At 50.0% G+C, this 24,675-nt stretch overlaps 1 protein-coding gene across 4 annotated transcripts in view; it reads left to right on the plus strand.

Annotated features, from left to right (window-relative positions):
* The window catches only part of MEAK7 (MTOR associated protein, eak-7 homolog), a 97,710-nt gene that overhangs the window by 63,266 nt on the left and 9,769 nt on the right, over window positions 1-24,675 (plus strand). The window contains exons 6-8 of one of the 4 annotated variants that reach the window (XM_033942733.1): window positions 3,776-3,894; window positions 4,751-4,882; window positions 15,821-15,957. In XM_033942733.1, the coding sequence (XP_033798624.1) occupies window positions 3,776-3,894; window positions 4,751-4,855 (224 nt within the window). In that variant the 3' untranslated portion in view covers window positions 4,856-4,882; window positions 15,821-15,957. Of the gene's footprint in view, window positions 1-3,775; window positions 3,895-4,750; window positions 4,883-15,820; window positions 16,001-24,675 lie in introns of those variants that run through there. The other 3 variants (XM_033942734.1, XM_033942731.1, XM_033942732.1) reach the window with 3 other exon arrangements.

Raw genomic sequence — 24,675 nt, forward strand, 5'->3', positions numbered from 1 at the left:
TATCAGTCAAGAATAGCTGCCTGCTGTCCCTGGATAACACCTGTTACGGTAAGTACCGTATTTTCACGCATATAACGCGCGCGTTATACGCGTTTTTACCTACCGCGCATACCCCTCGCGCGTTATATGCGTGAGCGCGGTATACGAAAGTTTTCAAACATAGTTCCCACCCCGCCCGACGCCCGATTCACCCCCCCAGCAGGACCACTCGCACCCCCACCCCGAACGACCACTCGCACGCGCTCCCACCCGCACCCGCATCCACGATCGGAGCAAGAGGGAGCCCAAGCCCTCTTGCCCGGCCGACTCCCCGACGTCCGATACATCCCCCCCCCCCGGCAGGACCACTCGCACCCCCACCCCGAAGGACCGCCGACTTCCCGACAATATCGGGCCAGAAGGGAGCCCACACCCTCCTGGCCACGGCGACCCCCTAACCCCACCCCGCACTACATTACGGGCAGGAGGGATCCCAGGCCCTCCTGCCCTCGACGCAAACCCCCCTCCCCCCCAACGACCGTCCCCCCCCCAAGAACCTCCGCCCGCCCCCCAAGCCGACCCGCGACCCCCCTGGCCGACCCCTACGACCCCCCCACCCCCCTTCCCCGTACCTTTGGAAGTTGGCCGGACAGACGGGAGCCAAACCCGCCTGTCCGGCAGGCAGCCAACGAAGGAATGAGGCCGGATTGGCCCATCCGTCCTAAAGCTCCGCCTACTGGTGGGGCCTAAGGCGCGTGGGCCAATCAGAATAGGCCCTGGAGCCTTAGGTCCCACCTGGGGGCGCGGCCTGAGGCACATGGGCCCAACCCGACCATGTGCCTCAGGCCGCGCCCCCAGGTGGGACCTAAGGCTCCAGGGCCTATTCTGATTGGCCCACGCGCCTTAGGCCCCACCAGTAGGCGGAGCTTTAGGACGGATGGGCCAATCCGGCCTCATTCCTTCGTTGGCTGCCTGCCGGACAGGCGGGTTTGGCTCCCGTCTGTCCGGCCAACTACCAAAGGTACGGGGAAGGGGGGTGGGGGGGTCGTGGGGGTCGCCAGGGGGGTCGCGGGTCGGCTGGGGGAGCGGTCGGAGGTTCTTGGGGGGGGCGGTCGTTGGGGGGGAGGGGGGTTTGCGTCGAGGGCAGGAGGGCCTGGGATCCCTCCTGCCCGTAATGTAGTGCGGGGTGGGGTTAGGGGGTCGCCGTGGCCAGGAGGGTTTGGGCTCCCTTCTGGCCCAACTACCAAAGGTACGGGGAAGGGGGGTGGGGGGGTCGTGGGGGTCGCCAGGGGGGGTCGCGGGTCGGCTGGGGGGGCGGTCGGAGGTTCTTGGGGGGGGGCGGTCGTTGGGGGGAGGGGGGTTTGCGTCGAGGGCAGGAGGGCCTGGGATCCCTCCTGCCCGTAATGTAGTGCGGGGTGGGGTTAGGGGGTCGCCGTGGCCAGGAGGGTTTGGGCTCCCTTCTGGCCCAACTACCAAAGGTACGGGGAAGGGGGGTGGGGGGGTCGTGGGGGTCGCCAGGGGGGGTCGCGGGTCGGCTGGGGGGGCGGTCGGAGGTTCTTGGGGGGGGCCGTCGTTGGGGGGAGGGGGGTTTGCGTCGAGGGCAGGAGGGCCTGGGATCCCTCCTGCCCGTAATGTAGTGCGGGGTGGGGTTAGGGGGTCGCCGTGGCCAGGAGGATTTGGGCTCCCTCCTGGCCCGATATTGTTGGGGAGTCGGCGGTCCTTCGGGGGGAGGGATGTATCGGACGTCGGGGGGGGGGGCATCAGGCTTTCAGGATGGGGACAGACCTTCAAGGGGGGACAGTGCACGGAAGTCAGGGGGGGGTGAACGGAGAGTCGGGACAGCGCACGGAGAGGCGGGGCAGTGCACGGAAGTCAGGGGGGGGGGGAACGGAGAGTCGGGACAGCGCACGGAGAGGCGGGGCAGTGCACGGAAGTCAGGGGGGGTGAACGGAGAGTCGGGACAGCGCACGGAAATTCAGGGCAGTGCACGGAAGTCAGGGGGGGGTGAACGGAGAGTCGGGACAGCGCACGGAAAGTCGGGGCAGTGCACGGAAGTCAGGGGGGGGGTGAACGGAGAGTCGGGACAGCGCACGGAGAGGCGGGGCAGTGCACGAAAGTCAGGGGGGGTGAACGGAGAGTCGGGACAGCGCACGGAAATTCAGGGCAGTGCACGGAAGTCAGGGGGGGGTGAACGGAGAGTCGGGACAGCGCACGGAAAGTCGGGGCAGTGCACGGAAGTCAGGGGGGGGTGAACGGAGAGTCGGGACAGCGCACGGAGAGGCGGGGCAGTGCACGGAAGTCAGGGGGGTGAACGGAGAGTCGGGCAGCATGCGCGGTATAATCGTGAGCGCGTTATACCAAAGTTTTTGTGCTTATCATCGTGATTTCTGCGCGCTATACACGTGTGCGCGTTTTATACGGGTGCGTGTTATTTGCGTGAAAATACGGTAACTGTGCTATATGGGCTTATTTGCCTATTTTTCATGGCTGTTGACTTTGGCATTAAGCAAATAAAGTCAAGTTTCCTCAAAACTGTCCATGCTGGGTATGTTTTATTGTTTCCAATTAGCTGCTAGGATCAGCTTACTTGCTATAAATAAATAATTGGCTAGCTTTTGAGTTTCACTCTGTAGACTTGGTATCTTAAAATGTAGTAGGCAATATTTTGCCTTCTGTGGGAAACAAAATTATATGATTTGCTGCAAGCTTATGCAGCAGTTTCTGCCAGAAGGCCAGTACTTTGGGGATGTAAGCCATATTTGGTAGAGGCCGATCGAAACCAATGGTTTGTGTTGTGGCTGAAACTGAATCTGTGGCCTGGTTTTCACCAGAAACAACTGAAATTGGCCCCTCCCCCATTTACCCTGCCAGAAAACTCATTCCCCTGTGAGCTGCTCACCACTTGGCCTCTCCTCCTCCCCCCATAGGCTCTCAGACCTACCTTGTAAAGGGCCTGGTAATCTAATGGTGTCTTTGGGGCAGGAGCATTCTGAGTTGCTCCTGCCCCTGTTGGCTGCGCTGTAACAATGTCGGATGCAATTTCTCATGACAGCCTCATGGGACTGTTGTGGGAGACTGCAGCTGCCATTTTGGAATTGGGAATGGTTTGAGCAGCAGTGACTTGGCGGTCACAACTTCCTACAAAAGTTTTGCCTACCACGGAGGATAGGGTCAGGAGCAACTCAGGATGCTCCAGTGCCGACGACACCACTAAATCACCAAGGCCTTTCTAGGGAAAGTGGAATGATGGGTGGTGAGGGGGATATGTTTTCTGTTGGGGGATGCTAACTTGTGGAGGTGGGGCGGGGGCAGGGCTATAATTTCAGGTTTCTGCTGAAAATGCACAGGGTGTTTCCAGCTAAAATCCAAACTTGCCGAAACTGAAACCAAAATCGTTGACCTCTATACTTTCTCAAGTCATTATTGCTATGTGTTGAAGTACAGTACCATCACAGCCCATAGTTTGTCAAAATTGATTGTCTCAGGGGATATGTTGATGTCACAGTTATTTTGCTTGCTAAGTCAGATATCATTCCCATGTTAAGGATGCAGAAAACCCCCTTAAACTACAGCAAGCACTGTCTGTGATAATCGTCACAAGTGCTGTCTGAGAGGAAGAATGTGTTTGTGAAATCTAAATGACTCCTGACAGAGGCAATTTTGTCGAAACGCAGGCTGATTTGGGTCTTTCAATAAATACTGCTTTGGGGAAAATGTGTGTGTAGGGTTTTGTTTGTTTATGGGTGAAGTTCCAATTACTGTCTTGGTCTTTATGTTCTTGTGTGGTAATTTCCAGGGAACAACAGGTGCTTCTTGTTTTCCATTTTCCCCCATCTGGAAGTTTATACGTATACAGGATACAATGACCACTACATGTATCTGAATCACGGCCAGCAAACAATGCCAAATGGACTAGTGAGTACCCAAAAAGATTTAATGTCCATTTCAGTAGGTTACCAGTCTGTGTGACTCAAATGCAGAGCTAGTTAAAGAGGCCCCTCACTTTCTCTCTTCATATTCGTAGTGCTTTTTCAGTTGCAGTATCTTTTGCTATTTGTGATTGTTTACTGAGATGCAGAGCTCTGGAAGCCATATTTCATCCTAGATAAACTTGAAAAGATTTTTATGCTCTCAAAAGTTCCTGTATCACATTTTTTCTTTTTAAATAAGGTATACAAGAGGAGTTACCAATGGGCAGAGGAAACAAATGCCTGTGGCACTAACTGAAATGAGTAAGGGTATGGGAATAGGGGAAGGACTGCTGGATGCCCAAAGGTGGTCAGGAGTATAAATCTGCTGAAAGTTAAGCTACTTTCAACTGCTTAATCTTTCAAGGGTGATATAATTGTTAAACATTTAGGGTTCCTTTTACAAAGCCTTGGTAACCACTCTAACACCCATAAGGATTTAATGGGTGTCGGAGCATTTGCTGCGTGGCAGCTGTTACCACGGCTTTGTAAGGGGGGGGCTAGTATTCCAAAGGATGTGATCTATGGAGCTTCTGAAAATTTTGTTATCTACATCTGCTTACCTGCTTCCCATTTATCAATAACTGTGAGAACTTCATGGGTCTTTTTATTTTCGTCTGTAAGAAAGACATTGCTAACATTTGGAAACTTTTTATTTTTTTGCTATTTTCTTAATTTTACATCATCTTGTGTAAATTATACCCTATTGTGTGAGATCTTAAGTAGTTACTCTAAATATGTTGGTCTGCATTTCCTTTCCTTCACTCTTGAGTCAGAAAACTCAAAAGTGTTCTGTATTGCAGAGGCACCCGTCTTTTCAACACTTGGCCGTGTTATCAGAAATCCATATGTTGGCTGAAGCCTTTTATACTCATCAAAATATGCGAATCTCTTCTGAGACTTTGTGATATTTCAAAATCATATTTGCTAATTAGGTAAAGCATTTTATTTTATTCTCAAGTGGGTCACATTTGGTTCACATGTCACAAGTTGGACATCCCTGCTGTAATGTATCAAGGTTTTTTTGCAGTATTTCAGCTCTTCCCTTCTCTAATGTATCAAGGTTTTTTTTGCAGTATTTCAGCTCTTCCCTTCTCTCTGGATCCTGTTCACGTTTAGGTAGCCCTGTTTCATACTGAGTCCTTTCACTCATGGAGAAGCTGGCCCCTACAAAATTTATGCTCAAAACTTGTGTCATGCTTCACACAATAGATTTTTTTTGGTATGAGGAATTTGTTCATTTAAGCTTCTCAGAGGCATGTTAATTAATTCTCAATCACAGTGATCAAAATAAAATCATTTTCAGCTCACAGAATTAGAAACATAAGAATAGCTATCCTGTTCCCACAGTGGCCAATCCAGGTCACAAATACCTGACAGAAGCCCAACTCATAGCAACAGTTTATGCCACAATCCCAGTGCAAGTAGTGGCTTCCTAGTTTCTAAGTTTATTTACAATTTGATATACCGACCATGAACAAGTATCTGGTCGGTTTACAATGCTAAAATTTAAGTTAAAAAAATAAAATAGGGCAATGTGTGGACAGGACAAAGACAAGAACATAGACAAAATTGATATGAGAGGTGTTGGGGAATGGGAAGATTCAAAATTACATTGAAGTTAAAATAAAAATTAAAGGGATGTAAGAAGGGGAAGGGAAAAAACAAATAAGGAAGAGAAGTCGCTTCTTAAAAGCAGTTCTCATTAATCTTTGGAAATAGTTGGAGAAGGGATCTTATCTTCTATTTTAGTAAGCGTCTTGAAATAGAAAGGTTTTAAGTTTGGTTTTGAATTTGTTGAGAGTTTTCAAGGCGGAGGTGTGATGGCATAGCATTCCAGAGGACAGGGGCTGTGACGGAAAACATGTCTGTCTCAATAGCAGACTATGGACTTTTCCTACAGACCTTGTTCAAACGTTTTTTAAACCCAGCTATGTTAACTGCTATAACCATATCCTCTGGCAACAAGTTCCAGATCTTAACTATTTGTTGAGTGAAAAAAATTTCTTCCTATTTTGTTTTGTTTCCATCTAATTTCATTGAATTTCCTCTGTTTTTGTAATTTTTTTAAAGAGTGAAAAATCAATTCACTTTTACCCATTCTACACCACTCCAGGATTTTAAAGACCTCAATCATATCCCGCCTCAGCCCTATCTTTTCCAAGCTGAACAGCCCTAACCTCCTTTAGCCTTTTCTCATGAGAGGATTTCCATTCCCTTTTTTCATTTTGGTCACTCTTCTTTGAACCTTTTCTAATTCAGCTATATCTTTTTTGAGATATGGCATCCAGATTTGAATGCAGTTCTCAAGGTGGAGTGAGACTGAAACCTTGCTTTGAATTGGTTCTACTCTTAAGTGCATGTCTGCATCTACCTTCCTATTGCCCTGCTCGATCAGAATAGGAATATGGGATTAGATGACATTTTGGCAAAATACTATGGAATCAATATTCAATGGTCCTGATCAAGTTTATTTTATTTTGATATACTCCCTATCAACCTGTCTAGGTAGAGTACATACAAAATTAAAAGATTAACATATTTATTGAGGGGCTTAATCAATATGTATAGTAGACATAGACATGGTACATGAGGTAATGGGGAGATACTAATTACATTTAAGAACATAAGAAGTTGCCTCCACTGGGTCAGACCGAGGTCCATCCTGCCCAGCGGTCCGCTCCCGCGGCGGCCCATCAGGTCCGTGACCTGTGAAGTGGTTTCTGACCACTTCTATAACCTACCTCAGTTTTATCTGTACCCCTCTATCCCTTTATCCTCCAGGAACCTGTCCAAACCCTCCTTGAACCCCTGTACAGAGTTCCGGCCTATCACATCTTCCGGAAGCGCGTTCCATGTGTCCACCACCCTCTGTGTAAAAAAGAACTTCCTAGCATTTGTTCTAAACCTGTCCCCTTTCAATTTCTCCGAGTGACCCCTAGTGCTTGTGGCTCCCCACAGTTTGAAGAATCTATCCTTATTCACTTTCTCTATGCCCTTAAGGATTTTGAAGGTTTCTATCATGTCCCCTCTAAGTCTCCTCTTCTCCAGGGAGAACAGCCCCAGCATTTTTAACCTGTCGGCGTATGAAAAATTTTCCATACCTTTTATCAGTTTCGTCGCCCTCTTCTGCACTCCCTCGAGTACCGCCATGTCCTTCTTGAGGTACGGTGACCAGTATTGAACACAGTACTCCAGGTGCGGTCGCACCATTGCGCGGTACAGCGGCATGATGACTTCCTTCGTCCGGGTTGTGATACCCTTTTTGATGATGCCCAGCATTCTGTTAGCTTTCTTTGAGGCTGTCGCACATTGCGCCGATGGTTTCAGTGATGTTTCGACCATCACCCCCAGGTCCCTTTCCAGATTACTCACCCCCCATTTTGTAGCTGAATATCGGGTTCTTTTTCCCTATATGCATGACCTTGCATTTCTCTACGTTAAAACTCATTTGCCACTTTTTTGCCCAGTCTTCCAGTCTCGTTAGGTCCCTTTGCAGGTCTTCGCAGTCTTCCGTGTTTCTAACCCTGCTGCAGAGTTTGGTGTCATCAGCAAATTTGATAACCTCACATTTAGTCCCTATCTCCAGATCATTGATAAATATGTTGAACAGTAGGGGTCCCAGCACCGACCCCTGCGGAACTCCGCTCGTGACCCATTGCCAATCTGAGTATTTGCCCTTTACTCTCCAACCCTTTGTTTCCTGCCCGCCAACCAGTGTTTGATCCATCGGTAGATATCCCCTTGCACCCTGTGGTTCCACAGCTTTTTAAGTAGCCGTTCGTGAGGTACCTTGTCGAAGGCTTTTTGGAAGTCAAGGTAAATGATGTCTATGGATCCCCCTTATCCATCTGACTGTTTATTCCCTCAAAGAAGTACAGTAAATTCGTGAGGCATGACCTTCCCTTGCAGAAGCCATGCTGGTTCTCCTTCAGTTGTCCATTGTTTTCTATGTGTTCGCAGATTGTGTCCTTTATCCCAGGACAAGCAGGCAGCATATTCTTAACGCATGGGTGACGTCACCGACGGAGCCCCGGTACGGACCTTTTTAACTAGAAAGTTCTAGTTGGCCGCACCGCGCATGCGCGAGTGCCTTCCCGCCCGACGGAGGAGTGCGTGGTCCCCAGTTTCTTCGTTTCCGCGGAGCGAAGAAGACGCATGTGGTTTCAACGGCCGTTGAAAACTTCCTTTTTGCCTTCCCGCTCGCGTTATTTTCTTGTTTTTTCTCTTTTTCCCTTCGGGTTTCTTTTCCGTTCTAAATTGTAAAAAAAAAAAAAAAAAAAAAATCTTAGTTTTTTTCTTTATTTTTCAGGCCGGCCCCGGCGGGGCCTGTTGCCATCATATAAGCCTCCGGGTTTGATTTTGCGGAGGCTGTGTTTCCATTCATGCCCCCGCAGCCGGGTTTTAAGAAGTGCCAGCGGTGTGCATGCCCGATCTCCCTCACTGACCCACACAATTGGTGCCTACAGTGTTTGGATCCTGAGCATCGGGCGGACTCCTGCACCCGCTGTGCCACTCTTAAAAAACGTACTCTGAAGAATCGACAAATCCAGCAGAACATCCTCTTCGGCACCGCATCTGCTATGGAGCCAATTCCGTCGACTACGGTACCGCCAAAATCGGCATCCACCACTTCGACGACGCCCGATCCTGCATCGGTGTCGCTGGCGCCAGGTAAGCCGGCTAAGAAGCCTTCCACCTCCCTTGAGCGCCCTCCGGCCACAGTGGCGACACCGGCCCTACCGGCTTCACGCCGACCCCGGAAACGCTCCGCCCCGATCTCGGTGAGTGCCTCATCATCGGCCTCCTCATCGCCGGGGCGTGGAGCGGCCCTAAGGAACCGAAGCAGAAAAAAGCGGTTCCGGTGCAACCACTGGATGACCGTATCGCGACCATCCTCCAAGACAAATTACAGGAACAGCTGCAGCAACAACTCCAGCACCTGTTACCGACCCTCCTGGCACCGCTCCTTTCGGTACCAGACCGGCCCGAGCCTCGTGCCGTCGAACCGGTATCCACCCCATCGGTGCCCCTTAACTCTTCCATGCCGATTCTCTCGGCTGAACACCTTCGTGCCCACCCCGTAGGTCATACCCACGCTGATGCCGATCCTCCTCGGTACCAGGAGGGGCACCGATCCTCTCCGGACCGAGACCGGCACCGTTCTTCCCGGGACCGAGACCAGCACCGCTCTTCCTCTCCCGGTAATGTCTCTGTGCGCTCTGGCAAGTCTCTGTCTAAGACCCACCATACTGAGCCTTCCACCCCGATATCTCGACATGCGCACACTGATGTCAGGGACCCGGACCTATGGGAAGACTCCCCTCCCGGTACCGAGGAGGACGCATCGTCATCGGACGAGGAGCCCTCAGCGCCCGATACCACTTCTAAGCCTGAGCAATCCTCCTTCTCAAGGTTCCTCAGGGAGATGTCAGCGGCTCTCTCTATCCCTCTAGAGTCTGACTCCAAAAAATCCCAGGCCTTTCTGGAGGCCTTGGATTTTGAACAGCCTCCCAAGGAGTTTCTTAAGTTACCCGTACATGACATACTGCGGGAAACTTTTTATAAGAACTGGGAGAACCCACTCACCGTCCCCGGGGCCCCCCGTAAGCTGGATAGCCTTTACAGGGTCATCCTGATCCCGGGTTTTGACAAACCTCAGCTACCCCATGAGTCTCTCCTGGTTGAGTCTACCTTGAAGAAAACTCAGGGCTCCAGTGTTTATGCCTCCACCCCTCCTGGCAGAGAAGGCAAGACGATGGACAAGTTTGGCAAGTGCCTTTATCAAAACTCAATGCTGACCAACAGGGCGAACAATTACACATTTCATTTCTCATTTTACATGAAACATCTGGTTCAACAACTGTCCGCCCTTCAAAAATACATTCCGGAACGTAAAGTTCCGCTCTTCCAGCAGCAAATTTCCAGCCTTCTCCAACTGCGGAAATTTATGGTGCGCTCTATTTATGATTCCTTTGAGCTCACCTCCCGTGCATCTGCCATGGCCGTGGCCATGCGCCGCCTGGCTTGGTTGAGGGTATCTGATTTGGACATCAACCACCAAGACCGCCTAGCCAACGCTCCCTGTCTTGGGGATGAACTTTTTGGGGAGTCCCTAGACTAAACCACCCAAAAGCTCTCGGCCCATGAGACCAGATGGGACACTCTTATTAAACCTAAGAAAAAGGCCCCACCTGCTCGCCCTTACAGACCACAGTCCTCGTATTAGCGCAGGTTCTCTGCCAGACCCCTCAATCCGCCTTCACAGCAACCTCGGCGGCCCCGTCAACAACATCAACACACTCAGGCTCGTTCTCAGTCTAGTCAACCTGCCAAGCCTCTCCCTCCTTCGAAACCTTCTCAGCTCTTTTGACTCCTCTCTCCAGGACATAGCCAGTCTTCCTCCCTCGTTGCCTCTTCCTCAACCAATCGGAGGACGTCTACATATCTTCCTCAGCCGTTGGGAGGTCATCACATCAGACCAATGGGTCCTCAACATCATCCGCCACGGCTACTCTCTCAATTTCCAGACTCTTCCACCAAACAATCCTCCCGTAGAGTCTGCTTCTCACTCCCCCCAAACCCCCCTCCTCCTGAGGGAGGTCCAATCCCTCCTTCTTCTCAATGCCATCGAAGAGGTGCCTCCGGCCCAACGGGGTCAGGGATTCTACTCCCGCTACTTCCTGGTTCCCAAGAAGACAGGAGACCTTCGTCCCATCCTCGATCTCAGGGACCTCAACAAGTGTCTGGTCAAGGAGAAGTTCAGAATGCTCTCCCTTGCCACGCTGTACCCTCTTCTCTCTCAACACGACTGGCTATGTTCCCTGGACCTCAAAGAGGCCTACACTCACATCCCAATCAATCCGACTTCACATCGCTACCTACGGTTTCAGATACAGCACCATCACTATCAGTACAAAGTGCTACCTTTTGGCCTCGCTTCATCCCCCAGGGTGTTCACCAAGTGCCTTATTGTGGTGGCGGCCTTCCTCAGGTCTCACAACCTCCAGGTGTTCCCCTACTTGGACGATTGGTTGGTGAAAGCTCCTACGTCGCCGCTTGTGCTACAAGCCACTCATCACACCATCTCGCTCCTCCATCTCCTGGGGTTTGAGATCAACTACCCCAAGTCGCATCTGCTTCCTACACAGCGACTTCAGTTCATTGGAGCAGTTCTCGACTCCACACTAATGAGGGCGTTTCTCCCCTCCGATCGTCAACGGACTCTGCTCCACCTCTGTCGTCAGGTGCTCCTTCATCACTCCATTCCTGCCCGACAGATGATGGTCCTCCTGGGCCACATAGCCTCCACGGTACATGTGCTTCCTCTGGCTCGACTCCACCTCAGGACACCTCAATGGACTCTTGCCAACCAATGGTCGGATCTTCTTTCTCATCCCATCTCTGTGACATCGTCTCTTCAGCAATCTCTTCAATGGTGGTTGAACTCCTCAAATCTTTCCAGGGGTCTACTCTTTCATCTACCCCCTCACTCCATGATCATAACCACGGATGCCTCCCCCTATGCGTGGGGAGCTCACCTAGGAGATCTACGCACCCAGGGACTCTGGACCCCTCAGGATCGTCAACATCACATCAATTTCCTAGAACTCAGAGCCATGTTCTATGCTCTCAAAGCCTTCCAGCACCTTCTCTGCCCTCAGGTTCTTCTCCTGTGCACAGACAATCAAGTCGCCATGTACTACATAAACAAGCAAGGCGGCACCGGATCTCGCCTCCTTTGTCAGGAGGCTCTCCGCATCTGGACCTGGGCCACGGCCCGCAATCTCTTCCTCAAGGCTGTCTATATCCAGGGCGAACAGAACTCCCTGGCCGACAATCTCAGCCGCATTCTTCAACCTCACGAGTGGACTCTGGACCCTTCAACACTCCACTCCATCTTTGCTCGCTGGGGCACTCCGCAGGTGGACCTCTTTGCAGCGCCTCACAACCATCAGCTGCCCCAGTTCTGTTCCAGACTCTTCTCTCCTCATCGTCTAACCCCAGATGCATTCCTGCTCGACTGGACGGATCGGTTCCTCTATGCCTTTCCTCCCCTACCTCTGATGTTGCGGACGTTAGCCAAACTCCGCAGGGACAGGGCCACCATGATTCTCATCGCTCCTCGGTGGCCTCGCCAACACTGGTTCTCCCTCCTGCTTCAGCTCAGCTCCAGGGAGCCCATTCCTCTTCCTGTGTTTCCTACTCTACTTACGCAGCAACGTCAGTCTCTACTGCATCCCAATCTGTCTTCGCTCCACCTGACAGCTTGGTTTCTCTCGGGCTGACCTCTCCAGAGAATCTGTCTCAGCCTGTCCGTCGCATTTTGGATGCCTCCAGGAAACTGGCCACCCTCCAATGTTACCATCAGAAGTGGACCAGGTTCTCCTCTTGGTGTCTGCTGCATCATCACGATCCCACCTCATTAGCGGTGGAAACTGTACTGGACTATTTGCTCTCTCTGTCCGACGCTGGCCTCAAGTCTACCTCAATCAGAGTCCACCTCAGTGCTATCACTGCATTTCATGAGCCTATCCTCGGAAAACCTCTCATGGCTCATCCACTGGTTTCCCGGTTCATGAGAGGCCTCTTCAATGTCAAACCACCTCTGAAGCCTCCTCCTGTCGTCTGGGACCTGAATGTGGTTTTATCAGCCCTCATGAAACCTCCGTTTGAGCCTCTTGCCACAACTTCGCTCAAACTTCTAACATGGAAGGTGCTTTTCCTCATTGCCATCACCTCTGCCAGGAGGGTTAGTGAGCTGCATGCACTGGTCGCCGATCCACCGTTCACTGTTTTTCACCATGACAAGGTGGTTCTGCGTACCCATCCTAAATTCCTTCCCAAGGTGGTCTCGGCTTTTCACCTCAACCAGTCCATTGTGTTGCCTGTCTTTTTCCCTAAACCCCACTCTCATCCTGGGGAACAGGCGTTGCACACGCTGGATTGAAAGCGTGCCCTTGCATACTACCTTGACCGTACCAGGGCTCACCGCTCGTCCCCTCAGCTCTTTCTGACCTTCGATCCTAACCGTCTAGGTCATCCTGTCTCTAAACGGACGCTTTCCAACTGGCTTGCTGCCTGTATTGCGTTCTGTTATGCTCGGGCCGGTCTCTCACTGGAAGGTGCTGTCACGGCCCACAGGGTCAGAGCTATGGCTGCTTCTGTGGCTTTCCTCCGTTCCACGCCCATCGAGGAAATCTGCAAGGCTGCCACTTGGTCCTCAGTTCACACGTTCACTACTCACTACTGTCTGGATGCCTTCTCCAGACGGGATGGACACTTCGGCCAATCTGTGTTACAAAATTTATTTTCCTAATGGCCAACCATTCCTCCTCCCTCTCTGTTAGCTTGGAGGTCACTCATGCGTTAAGAATATGCTGCCTGCTTGTCCTGGGATAAAGCACAGTTACTTACCGTAACAGGTGTTATCCAGGGACAGCAGGCAGATATTCTTACGTCCCACCCGCCTCCCCGGGTTGGCTTCTTAGCTGGCTTATCTTAACTGGGGACCACGCACTCCTCCGTCGGGCGGGAAGGCACTCGCGCATGTGCGGTGCGGCCAACTAGAACTTTCTAGTTAAAAAGGTCCGTACCGGGGCTCCGTCGGTGACGTCACCCATGCGTTAAGAATATCTGCCTGCTGTCCCTGGATAACACCTGTTACGGTAAGTAACTGTGCTTTACCATTGCTTCCATCATCTTTCCTGGAACCGAGGTCAAGCTCACAGGCCTGTAGTTCCCCGGGTCACCCCTTGATCCCTTCTTAAAGATGGGCGTGACGTTTGCTATTTTCCAGTCCTCTGGGATCTCCCCAGTTTTTAGGGAGAGGTTACATATTTGGCGAAGTGTCTCTGCTATTTTGTTTCTCAGTTCTTTTATTACCCTTGGGTGGATGCCGTCCGGGCCCGGTGATTTGTCGCTCTTTAGTCTGTCTATCTGCCTGAGGACATCCTCTTTGCTTACCTCTAGTTGTACCAGTCTTTTGTCGTGTTCTCCGCTTATAATCACCTCGGGTTCTGGGATATTGGATGTGTCCTCTCTGGTGAAGACTGACGAGAAGAAATTGTTTAACCTGTCAGCTACCTCTTTTTCCTCCTTTATCGCTCCTGTCTTGTCTCCGTCGTCCAGTGGTCCTACTTCCTCTCTGGCTGGTTGTTTCCCTTTCACATACCTGAAGAAGGGTTTGAAGTTTCTTGCCTCTCCTGCCAGTCGTTCCTCATATTCTCTCTTTGCTTTCCTGACCTCTCGATGACATTCTTTCTGGTTTCTTTTGTGCTCTTCCTGGTTTTCCTTTGTTGGTTCCTTTTTCCATTTCTTGAAGGATGATTTCTTGTCGCTTATCGCCTTTTTAAGTGCAGTAGTTATCCATGCTGGGTTTGTAGTTCGATTTTTTTTGCACCCTTTCCTAAACCTTGGGACACACAGGTCTTGTGCCTCGAGCACTGTGCCTTTAAGCAGTGTCCAGGCTTCCTTTACGGTCTTTACCTTCCCTGAGCTGTTGCTGAGCTTTTTTCCTACCATTTTCCTCATGTCCTTGTAGTTTCCTTTTCTGGAGTTGAGTGCTGTCGTTGTGGTTCTTTTCACCTTTGATGTTCCCATGTTTAATTTGTACTGGATCATGTTGTGATCGCTGTTCCCTAATGGTGCCAGTACCACCACTTCCTTTGCGGGTCCCTCCAGCCCGCAAAATAAAAAAATAAAATAAAATAAAAAAAGGAAGTGAGACAATTGGAAGGGGGACTGTGTCTGAGCAGTATTGGAAAAAATTGTAGGAGAATTAAGTTGTGAAAGCATCTTTAAATAGAAAAGCTTTAAGATGGGATTGAAAGTTACTTAGAATGTTTTCTTTCCTAAGGTAAGTTGAAAGGGCATTCCATAAACTGGGGGCTGTAACAGAAAAGATTGTTTTCTGGAAGGTGTTGTAGAGCAGTGTTCTTCAACCTTTTTACGCCTATGGAACGGCAAAAATAAAATAATTATTTTGTGAACTGGCATCGGTCTACAGACCGGTGGTTGAAGAACACAGACCGGCGGTTGAATAACACTGAGCTAAGTCGTGGGCCATCTGGAAGCCTTTCCTCTGATGTTGTGACATCAGAGAGAAGGCTTTCAGTTCAGGCGCAGGACGTGCATAGGAGCCGCTGCCCGTGGCTTTGTGCACTGAGTCAGTGAGGAAGAGGGAGCCAGCCCGAAGATAACGCCGCATCAGTTGCATCACAAACCGGTGGTTGAAGAACACTGTTTTGGGCCTGATGCACATGCCGGCCCTGTGGACTGGCACTGGTCCATGGACCGGCGGTTGAAGAACACTGTTATAGAGTATGTGCTGAATCGAGGGGACCGATAGATTTTGTTCGGCAGAACATAGGGATCTAGAGAGGGAGTATAGTATTAGTATACATCAATAAATGCTGGGATGTGTTTAGCTCTAGTTTTAAATTGTAAGCAAGAGAATCTTATATGTTATCCTTTGAGTGACGGGGAGCCAAATGGCCATTTTGATCCACTTAGTAGGTGCTGCTAACTAAAAAAGAGTCGGCCAAGGGGATATTGCATGGCGCTAATTAGATAGTGCCGTTGAATATGTTGTCTGACTGCTTTGGCACTATCTGGGCGATACCGGGGTGGCCTATTGGCAGAGCCAGAGCTTATCCAGTTAGCAACCATATTCAGATTGCTAAGTAGATAAAGTTAAAACAGCAGAAAGGCTACCCTCACTTACTGAATGCGGCTGCTAACCAGCCAGTGCTGAATGTCCTGTGTAACTGTGATCGCCAGTGTTTGGTTGAAAGATCTGCTAAATGAGACTTGATTAGGTGTTACACAGAAAATAACCACTGTATGCAAAATAATGATATCTCGCTTTACAGGGTATGGGTGGACAGCATAATTATTTTGGTCTTTGGATAGACAGTAACTATGGAAAAGGACACAGCAAAGCCAAACCCAGATGCACTACTTACAACAGCCCCCAGCTCTCGGCACAAGATGACTTTTTGTTGGATGCACTGGAAGTATGGGCCGTAGGAGAGCTGCCAGAGAGTTTGACTGTAAGTAAAGTTCAATAGTAGTTTTGTTTGAAATACAATACTTTCACAGCATTCTTAAAGGGGAATTGCTCTTAACAGCTATGAGATGACTCAGAGTGTAACATCCAAAGATTACAATCAGTATAGTCTAAGCCAGGGGTCTCAAAGTCCCTCCTCGAGGGCCGCAATCCAGTCGGGTTTTCAGGATTTCCCCAATGAATATGCATGAGATCTATGTGCATGCACCGCTTTCAATGCATATTCATTGGGGAAATCCTGAAAACCTGACTGGATTGCGGCCCTCAAGGAGGGACTTTGAGATCCCTGGTCTAAGCCAATGTCTCTCAAAAAACTGTGTGCCATAACATAGTAACATAACATAGTAGATGACGGCAGATAAAGACCCAAATGGTCCATCCAGTCTGCCCAACCTGATTCAATTTAAATTTTTTTTAAATTTTTTCTTAGCTATTTCTGGGCAAGAATCCAAAGCTCTACCTGGTACTGTGCTTGGGTTCCAACTGCTGAAATCTCCGTTAAAACCTACTCCAGCCCATCTACACCCTCCCAGCCATTGAAGCCCTCCCAGCCCATCCTCCACCAAACGGCCATATACAGACACAGATCGTGCAAATCTGCCCAGTACTGGCCATGGCACAGTGGTGTGCCCAGAAGAGATTCCAGGTTTGCCACGCGAGATTCCAGAATTTTACTTTTTTCTCCCAAAATCGCTTCATAAGTGTACACTAAATCAATGTTCTTCAACCTTTTTCCATCTATGGACCGGCGGAAAAAAAAATATTTTGTGGACCAACAAACTACTAAGACTGAAATTTATTTATTTATTTTTTTAAAATCTTTATTCATTTTCAAACTTACAACAAGTGCACAAAAGAACACCATGAAAGACAATCATACAACCCTTGAAATTCCTTCAATAAATTCATAAATATATTAATTAATTAATTTCCCTCCCCCTCCCCCCATCAATATACTCATTAAAGCATATCATAAATTATATTATAAAACACATTATGAAACCAAATTTTCCCCCATCATCCCCCTCCCTCCCTATATATATCCATATTATCAAAGGAAAACGATGCCTATTCATTACAATATTTAACCAATGGCCCCCAAATCTTTAGAAAATTTTTATAACTACCTTTCTGTAAAGCAATAACTCTTTCCATTTTAAAAATATGACATAAGGAATTCCACCAAAATGCATAACTAAGATTAGTATAATTTTTCCAGTTGTTAGTAATATGTTGAATAGCAACACCCTATAAAGGAACTAAAAAGTACTTTCAACTCTAGACGGTGCTCAGAATCCAAGATGGAATTGAAGAGCTCAAAGTGGGGGATAAACCCCTACCAGAACTCTTATGGTATCTATCATTGCACCATGATTACTGTGAAAAGTTATTTAAAGCACTTAATCAGATAATTCATACTGTGTAACTTGCAGTCTTTCAAGTAGCTTGTAGAAATTTGATAATTCAAAGGTAAGTAACTTAGCTGAAGATTGCTGCTAGCGTTAGTTTGGCTGGGTCCTGACGCGTTTCGCCGCACTGGCTTCCTCAGAGAACCCGCAAACAATCTTGCATTTGTTATTTGTCCTGAATTGAACAGAAAAACATGATACACATAAGAATGAATGTAATGAAATCCCAAAATCATACCAAACTCTCGGCACGGGAGGCAAGGTACCTGAATTTAAATCTGTAATTTTTCTATTTCCTGTGTCGTGAGCGCTCAGCTGAGCACCCGTTATTTATGCTTGAGAAGAAAGAATTTACGGGACAGTGTATCTTCTTCACATTTTATGAGTACAACAGTGGTCTCTACAACTCAGCCATCCAAAGGACATTTTAAGTGTGGCCATTGCACTGTTTGTGCGCAAGCATTGGAAACCAAGTACACCAAGTACAGGATCTACAATTTTTGGTTCTTGAGGTGGCTCATTGCAGGAGGGGGGGCGATTCTCAAGCGTGGCTATGGAAGCACGAACAGAGTTGGATTTTTCATTGGCAAACAGTGACTCCCTTGGGATTGAATAAAGAAGTGGAGTGGTGGGCGTTTCTCCATTAGGTGATTGACATTTCTTCTCAAGCATAAATAACGGGTGCTCAGCTGAGCGCTCACGTCACAGGAAATAGAAAAATTACCGATTTAAATTCAGGTACCTTGCCTCCCGTGCCGAGAGTTTGGTATGATTTTGGGATTTCATTACATTCATTCTTATGTGTATCATGTTTTTCTGTTCAATTCAGGACAAATAACAAATGCAAGATTGTTTGCGGGTTCTCTGAGGAAGCCAGTGCGGCGAAACGCGTCAGGACCCAGCCAAACTAACGCTAGCAGCAATCTTCAGCTAAGTTACTTACCTTTGAATTATCAAATTTCTACAAGCTACTTGAAAGACTGCAAGTTATACAGTATGAATTATCTGATTAAGTGCTTTAAATAACTTTTCACAGTAATCATGGTGCAATGATAGATACCATAAGAGTTCTGGTAGGGGTTTATCCCCCACTTTGAGCTCTTCAATTCCATCTTGGATTCTGAGTACCGTCTAGAGTTGAAAGTACTTTTTAGTTCCTTTATCAGTTTATTAGTTACCCTGCTTTTTGGAACTATTCTTGCCTTTTTGACTTTAACCCAGTCGTTTATATTGGGAATAGCAACACCCATCATGATCATTAAAAGTTTGTTGTTATGTGCTGTTAATTGACTTTTTTTCCTCATAGAAATACCGAACAGAACAGTATCGTATGACAGAGCAACATGGTTTTCTAATAAGCAATTTATTTGAGACCAAATTGAATTCCAAAAATTCATAATGTAGGGACAATAGAAAAGTAAATGATCAAGTGTCCCTGCTTCCAGCTTACAGTGCCAGCATCTATTAGATTTAGAGCTATCCATCTTCTGTCAACGAACTGGGGTCCAAAAAGCTCTATGTAATAAAAAGAACCAAGTTTGTCTCATTGATGCCGACATTGTACATCTCATTATCCCAGGACAAGCAGGCAGCTATTCTCACTAGTGGGGTGATGTCATCAGACAGAGCCCCGGTACGGACGTCTCACAAGCACGTGTTGCTTGTAGAAACTTAAAGTTTCTAGATGCCCGCACCGCGCATGCGCCGGTGCCTTCCTACCCGGAGATCTGGGCGTGTCTCCTCAGTTCTTTCTTTTCCGCGGAGCTGAGAAGTTCAACTTCATCATGCGCTAGCTGAATTCAGTTAAATTTGCCTTCCTTGTCCGCGTTTTTCGCTTTCTTTTAATTACAGTTAACAGTACTTTTCTTTTTCAGTAAAAAAAAAAAAAAAAAAAAAAAAAGAAGATTATTTCCTCCGGCGGGTCGAACGGGCCGGCCACGTGGCTCAGGCCCACTGGCTTCGACCTCGCGGCGGAGATTTTCCGGCCTATGTCCCGGCCAATCACCGGGTTTAAAAAGTGCAGCAAGTGCCAACGCGCGATTTCACTCACGGACCCTCACTGGCGCTGTTTGCAGTGTTTGGGCCCTGACCACATCCCGAAATCGTGCAGGCCTTGCTCTACCCTTACGGCACGCTCATTCAAGCGGCGTTGCCTATTGTGGGAATCGATGTTCAAGATGGACGCAGCTAAGGATCCCTCAGCCTCCACTTCATCTGATACCTCCCCGGTTCGGGCGAAACCGGCATCGACCCCTCCTGCATCGAGTGTGGTGAAACCGGCATCGCTCGCCCCGACACCATCCACGAGCTCGACGTCGGTGCCTGCCCCGGTCTCCTCGGTTCAGGTACCTCTTCCTTCCACAGTGCCACCAATGGTCATCAAAGTGCCGAAAGCTACTAAGCAGAAGCACTCGGCCTCGAAGGAGCGCGATGTCCGTGCAGGAGGACCCCCTTTCGGTGCGGATCCCTCCTTATCGGCTTCGCTACGGTCCGTGCTGGAAGCTCAATTCGTTGAGCTCATGCAGACCATCGGACCCGGGCTCATCGCTGCCATACAGGGTGACCTCCCGGTACCGGTCCAAAGGGGCGGTCCGCCCCCTCCCCCTCCCCCACACCGTTCGACCTCGACAACCGACGAGGACGAACGGGGGAGGGCGGCGATGCCCACGCGGCAAGCCTCGCTTACCGACATGCCGCCATTAGAACCCATTACGCCTCCGCGCCAACATGGGACCAGACCTCCGATCGATACTCGAAGCCCTGGGCATAGTCAGGAAGAGTTCTGCCGTACTCCTTACCAGACTTGGGTAGCATCGCAAGAACCCGCATCGCAAACCCAGTTGCGATCCACCGCTTCCAGCCCTATCCACTTGGGGGCCTCGGGAGACCATGCGATGCACAGACGATCTCGATCCCCGTCCCGCCACCGAGACGGGCACCGATCGAGACACTCATCCTGGCACTCCTCACGCCATTCGGAGGAGTCACCGCAGAAAAAACTGCAATGTAGGGGATACTCCTCATCAGAGGTGTCCCCTCCGGGGGGCCCGGAGTACGAGGAGACATCGGTGCCCGATTCTCCTTGCCACTCCCCGATGTCCATGGACCTGGAGGCCTCCTCCTCCTCCAGCCCGTCCCACAGACCGACGCTGGCGGAGCAATTGTCCTTCTCATCATTCCTCCGACAAATGGCGGATGATCTGGATGTGACCCTTGACACGGGCTCCCGATACTCCAAAGAGTATCTGGACACCATGCATTTACCTAACCCTCCAACGGAGTCGCTTCGGCTCCCCTTGCATAAATTACTGGACCAGACCTTCATGCAGTGCTTCGAAACACCGTATTCCATACCGGCGATCCCCAGCAAACTCGATGCTCGATACCGCATCGTGCACCATAAAGGGTTCGAGGGCCCTCAACTCTCCCACCAATCCCTACTGGTCGAGTCCTCCCTTAAACGCTCTCATCCCTCCCAGGTCTACGCCTCTGTACCGCCGGGCCGAGAGGGGAGAACGATGGACAAATTTGGTAGAAAATTCTACCAAAACTCCATGATGGCGTCAAGGGTGCTAAACTACAATTTCTTTTTCTCTTCCTATCTGGAGTTCTTCTTGCCGGTACTCCGCAAGTTCACTCCGTTCATAGACAACCAAGCTCGATTCGAGTTCGAGGAAGTGGTAGCCTCCCTCTCCCAATTACGCCTCCAGCTGATGCAATCCTCCTTCGATGCATTCGAACTCTCGGCACGCGCCGCCGCAAGCGCGGTAGCTATGCGTCGCCTAGCATGGCTCCGTACAATCGATATGGATCCCAACCTACAGGACAGACTCGCCAACGTACCATGTGCTGGAGCTGACCTGTTCGATGAGTCTATCGAAACTGTTACCAAGAAGCTGTCGGATCATGAAAAATCTTCTCAATCCATCCTGCGGCCCAAACCCAAACCTCAACAGTCTCGACCTTCCAGGCCACCCCTGATTTACCAGCGGCGTTACATGCCCAGACAATCGCCTGCTGCGAGACAGCCTGCGAAGAGACAACCTCCCCAGAAGTCTCAGCAAAAACCTCAGCCACCGGCTGTACCGAAGGCTCCCCAGCCCTTTTGACGCCCCTCCCGGGAGCATAACCTCGGCCTCTCCCATAGGGGGCCGTCTCCATCTTTTTTACCATCGATGGGAGGCCATAACCACGGACCTATGGGTCCTCACCATCATAAGAGAAGGATACTCTCTTCAATTCCACCGGGTCCCCCCGGACCATCCTCCAAGAGAGTATCCTTCAAGCTCGACGCAGACCACCCTTCTTCTTCAGGAAGTCCAAACCTTACTTCAGCTTCGGGCTGTCGAGCCGGTCCCGTCAGACCAATTGAACCGAGGGTTTTACTCCCGGTACTTCCTCGTCCCGAAGAAAACGGGCGACCTGCGACCCATTTTAGACCTTCGAGCCCTCAACAAGTTCCTGGTCAAAGAGAAGTTTCGCATGTTGACTTTGGCTTCTCTATACCCCCTCCTCGAGCAGAACGACTGGTTATGCTCCCTGGATCTCAAGGAGGCCTACACTCACATCCCCATTCACCCGGCCTCCCGAAAGTTCCTCAGATTTCGGGTGGGAAATCTGCACCTACAGTATCGAGTGCTACCATTCGGCCTATCTTCATCCCCCAGAGTCTTCACAAAGTGCCTGGTGGTAGTGGCCGCAGCACTCCGGGACAGGGGTCTACAGGTGTACCCATACCTCGACGACTGGCTCATCAAGGCCCCGTCAGCCCCAGAGGTCACTTCGGCGGCCTTGGCTACAACCTACTTCCTCCAGAATTTGGGCTTCGAGATCAACTTCTCCAAGTCTCATCTACAACCCAACCAGTCCCTCCCCTTCATCGGAGCGGTCCTGGACACCACCCGACTCCGAGCATTCCTGCCTCTGCAACGCATGGAGTCTCTTCTTCATCTCTGCCAGTCGGTGTCTACTCGCCAAACCCTACCGGCGAGACAACTGATGGTGCTCCTGGGCCATATGGCCTCCACGGTACATGTGACACCCTTTGCCAGACTCCACCTCAGGATCCCCCAGTGGACCCTGGCATCACAGTGGAATCAGACGTCCGATCCACTATCCAAACACATCTTAGTCACACCTGCTCTTCGGCAGTCTCTACTTTGGTGGATGACCTCTTCGAATCTATCCAGAGGTTTGCTGATGCACTCTCCCCCCCATCAGAAAGTTCTCACAACCGATTTGTCGAATTATGCATGGGGGGCCCACCTGGAGGGTCTCCGCACCCAAGGATTCTGGACCAGTGCGGAAAGACTACACCAAATCAATCTACTGGAACTCAGAGCCATCTTCAATGCGCTCCAAGCTTTCCAACACCTACTTCACGACATGGTAATCCTCATTCGAACAGACAATCAGGCCGCCATGTATTATATCAACAAGCAAGGAGGCACGGGCTCGGCCCTCCTTTGCCAGGAAGCTCTACGAGTCTGGGACTGGGCGGTGCGCCACAACGCCCTACTCAGAGCAGTATACATCCAGGGGGAGAACAACGTCTTAGCAGACAAACTAAGCCGTCTGCTACAACCGCACGAATGGACTCTCCATTCCAGCCCCCTTCACCAAATCTTCACGCAATGGGGGACGCCTCAGATAGACCTCTTTGCGGCTCCCCACAACTACAAACTGCCTCAGTTTTGCTCCAGGATCTACACTCCTCATCGCCTCGAGGCAGATGCTTTTCTACTGAACTGGGGGAAACGATTTCTATATGCGTTCCCACCATTCCCGCTGATCCAGAAGACTCTGGTCAAGCTGAAACTCGAACGGGCCACCATGATTCTAATAGCTCCTCGGTGGCCCAGACAACCTTGGTTCTCCCTCCTACTTCAACTCAGCAGCAGGGAACCAGTACCACTTCCAGTGTTTCCTTCACTACTTACTCAACATCAAGGATCACTACTTCATCCCAACCTGCAGTCTCTCCACCTGACAGCTTGGTTCCTCTCAACATAACCCCTCACCAATTCTCACAAGAAGTGAGGGAGGTCTTGGAAGCTTCCAGGAAACCCGCCACTCGACAATGCTACTCCCAGAAATGGACCAGATTCTCCTCATGGTGTGTTTCTAAGTCAAAGGAACCTCAGCGAGCTTCCTTATCCTCCGTGCTGGACTATCTCCTACACCTATCTCAATCTGGGCTCAAGTCCACATCCATACGAGTCCACCTGAGCGCTATTGCGGCGTTCCACCAGCCCCTACAAGGGAAACCCCTCTCGGCCCATCCGGTGGTCGCCAGATTTATGAAAGGACTCTTCCATGTTAACCCTCCTCTCAAACCACCCCCAGTAGTTTGGGACCTCAATGTAGTCCTTTCCCATCTCATGAAGCCCCCGTTTGAACCACTCAACAGGGCCCCTCTTAAGTATCTCACCTGGAAAGTGCTTTTCCTTGTAGCCCTTACGTCCGCTCGCAGAGTCAGCGAACTCCAGGCATTGATGGCGGATCCACCATTCACAGTATTCCATCATGACAAGGTGGTCCTCCGCACTCACCCGAAATTCCTGCCGAATTTCATCTCAACCAATCCATTGTACTCCCAGTATTCTTCCCTAAGCCCCATTCTCACCACGGAGAATCGGCCCTTCACACTCTAGACTGTAAACGTGCCTTGGCTTTCTACCTGGATCGCACCAAGCCACACAGAACCACTCCTCAACTTTTTGTCTCCTTCGATCCTAACAAGTTGGGAAGACCCGTATCAAAGCGCACCATCACTAATTGGATGGCGGCTTGTATCTCTTTCTGCTATGCCCAGGCTGGATTATCACTTCCTTGTAAGGTCACAGCCCATAAGGTCAGAGCAATGGCAGCCTCAGTAGCATTCCTCAGATCAACACCAATCGAGGAAATTTGTAAGGCTGCCACCTGGTCCTCGGTTCACACATTCACCTCACATTATTGTCTGGATACCCTCTCCAGACGGGATGGACAGTTTGGCCAAACAGTATTGAAAAATTTATTCTCTTAAGTCGCCAACTCCCCCTCCATCCCACTGAGGTTAGCTTGGAGGTCACCCACTAGTGAGAATACCTGCCTGCTTGTCCTGGGATAAAGCAATGTTACTTACCGTAACAGTTGTTATCCAGGGACAGCAGGCAGCTATTCTCACGTCCCACCCACCTCCCCTGGGTTGGCTTCTCAGGCTAGCTACCTGAACTGAGGAGACACGCCCGGATCTCCGGGTAGGAAG

The sequence above is a fragment of the Geotrypetes seraphini genome, chromosome 4, assembly GCF_902459505.1.
Source record: "Geotrypetes seraphini chromosome 4, aGeoSer1.1, whole genome shotgun sequence".
Classification (NCBI taxonomy): Eukaryota; Metazoa; Chordata; class Amphibia; order Gymnophiona; family Dermophiidae; genus Geotrypetes; species Geotrypetes seraphini.